Source organism: Dendrobium catenatum, unplaced genomic scaffold, assembly GCF_001605985.2.
Source record: "Dendrobium catenatum unplaced genomic scaffold, ASM160598v2 original_scaffold_112679, whole genome shotgun sequence".
NCBI classification, from domain to species: domain Eukaryota; kingdom Viridiplantae; phylum Streptophyta; class Magnoliopsida; order Asparagales; family Orchidaceae; genus Dendrobium; species Dendrobium catenatum.
The window spans coordinates 196845-203047 of NW_021431114.1; the positions used below are offsets into that span (position 1 = coordinate 196845).

The 6203-nt window shown below is 35.2% G+C and overlaps 1 protein-coding gene across 1 annotated transcript; it reads right to left on the bottom strand.

Annotated features, from left to right (window-relative positions):
- Window positions 1–3203: 3203 nt before the first annotated feature.
- LOC110115814 lies at window positions 3204–5871 on the bottom strand. Its single transcript, XM_020849182.2, has 2 exons — window positions 4574–5871; window positions 3204–4482 (listed from the first exon to the last, which is right to left on the bottom strand). The coding sequence occupies exons 1-2, from the start codon at window positions 5576–5578 to the stop codon at window positions 3622–3624; spliced, it is 1866 nt and encodes a 621-aa protein (XP_020704841.2). The 5' UTR covers window positions 5579–5871; the 3' UTR covers window positions 3204–3621.
- Between the last annotated feature and the right edge of the window lie 332 nt (window positions 5872–6203).

Consider the following 6203-nt stretch of genomic DNA (forward strand, 5'->3'; position numbering starts at 1 on the left):
TATATATATCTTTCTCCCTCCTTAGTATCTAATCTATTATTTAAATTATTAAAAGCTAAGATCTTTGTAATGCATATTGCTTTCCTAAATTTCTTATGTGTCTTTTTATATCTTTCTTAATTATCAAAATTTTTAAAATAAATCTTCTATTTTTTTTCTTTTCTTGCACATTTGGATTCTACCACGAAATATTTTTACTATTATGAGCTTTTTCCTTTGATACTCCAAGCATATCTTTTACAATATTTTTAATATCACTAGACACTTTTTCCCACATAACATTAATATCCTCATGCACAGACAAAATTTTAAGATCTAAAATCTTATTCTCAAAAATATTTTTTTTATAATTTTTTAAATGCCCCAATCTAATCCTAAAATAATGTTTATTTTATTTTTTATTTTCTGCCCCTTTATCTTAAAATCCAAAACTAATAATCGATGCTGGGTACATAAATTTTCACTCAGGATAATTTCACAATCATTGTAATCTAAATGCTCTAATTTCTTCTAAGAAAATAATCCATCTGAGTTTTGCTATATTCATTTTTATAAGTGATGAGATGCTCATCTCTTTTCTTAAAAAAAATATTAGTAATTAAAAAATCATAAGCTATAAAAAATCTAATATGATTTTACCACCTTCATTTGTCATTCCAAAATTATGGCCATTATGAACACTTTTAAAATAATATACCTCTCTACCAAAATGTTAATTTAAATCTCCTCCAATAAAAACTCTTTTTTTCAAGAAGTATCTTTTGTATTAATTCTTCTAAGTAATTAAAAAATTTTAATTTTGAACCTATATTCATACCTATTTAAGGAGTACAAACACTTATAATATTAAAAATCTTAGCATTAACAACAATCTTTAAAATTATAATTCTATCACCAATTCTTTAAATTTTTAAAATATTATCCTTCAAACTCTTATATATAATCACAGCTACAACATTTCTAGTAAGACTCTTACCCGAATATCATAGATTAAAACCTAAACTATCAATCTCCTTAGCTTCCTCTCCAACCCATTTAGTTTCCTGAATGCACAAGATATTTATGTTCCTATAAATCATAATATTTATTAATTCTATTAATTTTTCTATAAGGGAACCTATATTTTAAGTTTATATCATAAATTTAGTTTCAAGGACTAGCTTCTTTGCCCACGTCCGTTCTTAATGTGAGAACTCTTACCTATTTAACACAGCACCCGAAAGTCGGTGCAGCGGCCCTTACACACTTGTTTCTATATTCAGGCCATGCAACACGTCGCTTACAGGGTACGCCCTAGCATTAATATAATTTTTTAAAAAATTCATGTCATAATTATTCAACAAGTTTTATGCTGGTTGTCGACTAACTAACGTAATCCTCCACTTTTATCATCCAGAACATGGGACCTGGTAATGGCAGTATTAAAAATTTTTGTAAACATAGCAAATATCATTATATGAAATAAAATAAAATATAAAATAAATGGCAGTGTCAAAAAATTTTGTAAACATATAAAATAGATAGAGACCACCATCTATTTTACTATTAGAAGAAAATGTACATTATAAAATTTAAAAAAAGAAATGTCCTAGCCTACAATGATGTTCTTATAGGATTTATAAATTGAGAGTAGAGATAAATGAACATGACAAGTAATTTTTTTCTTCAAGAAGGTATAACCCATCATTTTCTTTAACTTGCCTAATCATCTTCCTCGTTCAGTAGTCCTAAAATATGCAATGATTAGTTAAAAAGTTACCTTGTACTTTTTTAGTGATTTTATAGTTAGAAAATTTAATGCAATATATGAAAAATGTAGCACATTGTTAAGGGTAAATGTAGGAGAATAAATAATTACAATAATTCAAAAAGAAAAAAAAAAACAGCTCCTATCTATTGTCCGCCTCCTAGTGGTGTCTACCCTTGGAGAAATTATTTTGTGCGGAGTCTGAACATAGCACTACATATGAACTCTAAGTAAATAATGACATATAATTTAAAGACGTGGATATTCAAATTATATTTTGTTTTAATTTTTATCTTATCGGCTCGATCAACCCAACTCAAATATTCAACATCTGGTTCAAATTTAGGTTTTAGGGTTGACGCTTTTTTTTTAATAAAAATAACTGTGAAAACTCCATAATATATAGGATTTTAGCTTAATAATTTTTTGATATCTGCTAAAAAAGAAAAAAACGAGGAAGAACTAATAAAGATGAAGAATGATTTGGAGGAAGAAAAAATGTGGTCAGATATTTTAAAATTATGCAACCTACTTTTGAAAACTGAATAAATCGTTATACAAATTGATACCATGAAAGCAAATGCATAGTGAAAACACACTTAAATTATAGTTAAAACGAGACTAAAATGAACAAAAATAATCAAAAATTTTAAAGCAAACAAAAACAACCTAGTTTTTAAAATAGAAGAACTTACTACGATATCAATACCTGTGAATATGCAGCAAAAGCACATCAATAGCGCATCAAGTTCTTTCACTTGTTTGCACGTGGAGATGAACATTTGTACTCATTGGAATGCCAAAGGAATGCAGTGAAGCGTCTGGAATATCGAACGAGAGAAAAAGTTAGCAGTGAAATGCCGGGATAAAAAATAAAATGACCTATCTCCGAGCTTTTGAGCTCCTGTGAATTCAAAATTTTCATCTCTAGGTCAGGTCGGGTCGGTCGGGCAGACAAGACATAAATAAAAAATGAAATCCAATTGAATATCTATGTGTCCACTCCACATGTCAAGATTTAATTGAAGTATAGACGTAGCTCCGCTACGTCCAGACTCCACATAGAATAATTTCTCCTACCCTTTAGTCCCCGTCATTTGATCTAGTAGGGATTGCTGATGGATGCCGAGTAAGCAATCCAAGGGCTATTTCTTCCTTGTGTAAGAATCTATGGAAGAAATATTTCGTTATATGCAATAAATCTGTGCCCTCAAATTTTCTTTATCTTGCAATACCCATGTTAATCCGATGACCTTTCAACATATAAGAATTATTTCCGAGAATGAAAGTTGATCAGCGCATACAAATAATCTATGTATATCAACTATCACTGAAAATTGAAATAACCGAATAAAAGCTTCACACAAGTAAATAAATACTAACACAAATACTTATATCAGTTTATTCTTTTATTTTTAAAAAAAATAGCGTCACCTATAATGAAGAAATTTAAGTATGCTATAATATAAGAAAATTTATTTCATAAATTAATTACCATGTAGGCTAAATAATCTCAACAAGAATATTTACATCGCATGTTACAACAGACCCATGGATGTATGACTTCATAAAAAGAGGCATCATCCCTCAAATGTTTGCAAAAGAAGCCATTTGGCATTGGAAAGTCTGCCTATACACATAAGCAAAGTGATTCAAACTGCTTCAACATAGAAGCCCAAATGTAAAAATCTAAGATAATGCATTACCTTTACAGCACATATTTCACATCACCACTTTGCAGTAAAGGGCAAAAAATTATGAGGATATAAAAATGGTCTCTCAAGATCATGATCCAGAATACCGTCACATATCCTTTGCAGCCTGAAGTTATGCCAACAATCAAATCTTGTTAAAGAAATTACTCCAAATGTTTACTAATGCCACACAGTTGAAAAACGTACCTCGACAAATCTTGTTCGACGAGGGTGTAGGTTGGAAGGTTTTTCATATGTTACTGACTTGTGAGCACCAGCTGACGCCCGTGATTCTTGTTTCTTAGAATGGATTTGAATACCCAAAAATGACGCTTGATGTGGCACAGATGGCAAGGTTCGCCGGAGCCAAGACTCAGAAGGAGATGTTGGTAATGGAGGAGGAAGCAGAGGCAATGCTAGGGAATTGTCATTCTTCTCTATAAGATCCATTTTCAAAGTCAAACGGTCATCATTATTTTTATTATTATCAAATTCATTGACATATAGCTCTACATCATTTAATCTTTCACGGTATGATGAAAAGCCTGGCTCAGCAATCTTGGAAGATCTTGACTGCAATGCATATCCTTCAGAAGCTTCAGTAAAAGAACTTTCTTCTGTCTGATGAATCTCAAATTCTGCTTTGGCATCTGAAGGAATGTTTGCCAAGAGCGACTTACAATCTGGAGTCTCTGGCAAGCTCAGAGAATTTTGATTAAGAGGTCTCTCAGTTGCGGGACTAGTGGAACCTGACCCTTCAAGCCTGCCCTGACGATACGTTGTTTCCCAATAGCTTCCATAGCCTTTCTCACATAAATCGGAGCTCCCAGTCTTCCAACTCCCTGATTCTCTCTTTGAATCTTCATGTTTGTCAGGTGATAGAGCACCGCCAGTTGAATTGAGAAATGATGAACCATCAAGCATTTGGGAATCACTCCAACTGGTAAGCTGGTTGGATTCAGTCATCAACTTGCTCCCATCCCTCCTGTGCGGATAATATCCATGACTCAATTTGTACCTGTATACTGCCTCCCATGAATCCTAAGCACAAAACATGCCACAACAAACAATAAGCATGAACACTCGCAAGCTTAAATTACCAATTAAATCAGCTATTACAAAGCTAATTCACCTCATCCTCGGCTTGTCCCAAAGAAGCATGGCGCAAAACGTTAATCTGAGGAGGACTACTGCGGGTTCTTGGCTGAGGCCTGCCTTGAGCTTTCAGACCTGGAACAGAATTGAAGGGACCAATGGAGCTCTTCAAGCAAAACCTCTGAATCAATCCACAGGCCTTTGAGGAGAAAAAGCCAGTGCCTGCATAACTTCCATAATCATCATCGTATTCCTCCACTTCCTCTTCCTCTTCCTCATCCGCTTGCTCAGTACCATGGAGCTGAGCTCTGCTAAGTTGATATTGGTAGTCTAGAGGAAGCCGTCTCCTCCGTAAAGTTTGGCTACCAGAATTATCCCCCTCATCCACTTGAGCCCGGGGCGGCTTTCTCCAAGTTCGCTGCGGAGAATCCTCAGTCATAGCCTGTGCAGCAGGCAGGAAACGACCCATCATGAAGTCCTTGACCTGTGGATCTTTCGTGAAGCTCCTCGGAGAATCCTTAGCACCGACACCGGCACTCATGCTGCACTTCATGGAAAAAGACTCGGCGCACGAAAAAGCATCCCGAGCGTCGGAGAAGGCATCATCTTCGTCCCCGCACACCGTCGAAAAACTTTCATCCTCATCCTCCACCTTATCCTTCTCATTCCGGCCACCAGACGAAGATGTTGGGGTTCCAATTACCGTCTCAATCTCCGGAGGCCCCAAAGCACCTTTCAACCAATCCGTTCCATTCTCCTTCAAGCTTCGACCAGGAGGAAGCTTGGGGACCGCTGGATTAAGCTCAAAAGTAGTCGTTGCGAGAGAGCTGTTCTTGGGCTGACCGGGCGTCTTCTCCCAATCGAAGGGCACGGCTCCAGGGATTCCCACCTGATCCAACTTCAGGTCAGAGTTGTAGAAAGGAAGAGCCTGCCGCCTCCGCCGCGAAGGTGGCGGTGGCGTTACCTCTTCACCGTCCGCCTGGACTGTTCTTCGCCGGAAGGAGAGTAGAGGCGCATCAAGATCCAGCCTCTTCCCATCCATCAAATCTGATCAGCCCCACCTCAGATTGCAAAATCTTTACAAAGACCAAAAAACTATCTAAACTGTAGAATGTCAGAAATTTACCAAGACGAAGAAGAAAAGTAAAGGTAGGAATTGTTCGGCAAAGGGAGCTCTCTCAACTCTACCCGCCGGAAAATAACATGCAAGTGGAAAATTTTCAGTTGAATCATCCACTGTGAGTGGAATGCGATCGTTGGCGGTGCCAATTGATGACTATTGAATGCTTGTGGCGCCATACTGTTGACATTTTATAGAGGAATTCTTTAATGGTCATGCTCATGCATGCCATGAATTGCTCCAAAAAAAAAATCCTTGGGCTTGATTATGTTATATTTATCGGAAACTATATAGCTGATCTGATAATTTTAAGATCACTACTCTCCCACTAAAACAATTAATAATATTTAATAAATTTAATTTTTTTATAAATACTTTGGCTTTTGCATTAAAAAAAGAGAATAAAATTAAATTAACTGTTTCAGAATTAAAGATAAATATTGAAATGTTGGAGTTGTTCTAATGGTAAATAAAATTAGAAAAAATCATCTTAGAAGATTTGCTCTAATAAAATATTATTTTTTTAATGACTCGATTAAAAGAACAG

Excerpts from the sequence above, each read along its gene's own strand:
- LOC110115814 (XM_020849182.2), bottom strand. The coding sequence starts at position 5,578 with ATGGATGGGAAGAGGCTGGATCTTGATGCGCCTCTACTCTCCTTCCGG. Across the intron at positions 4,483-4,573 it reads TGGGACAAGCCGAGGATGAG|GATTCATGGGAGGCAGTATA; the intron begins GTGAATTAGCTT and ends TTTTGTGCTTAG.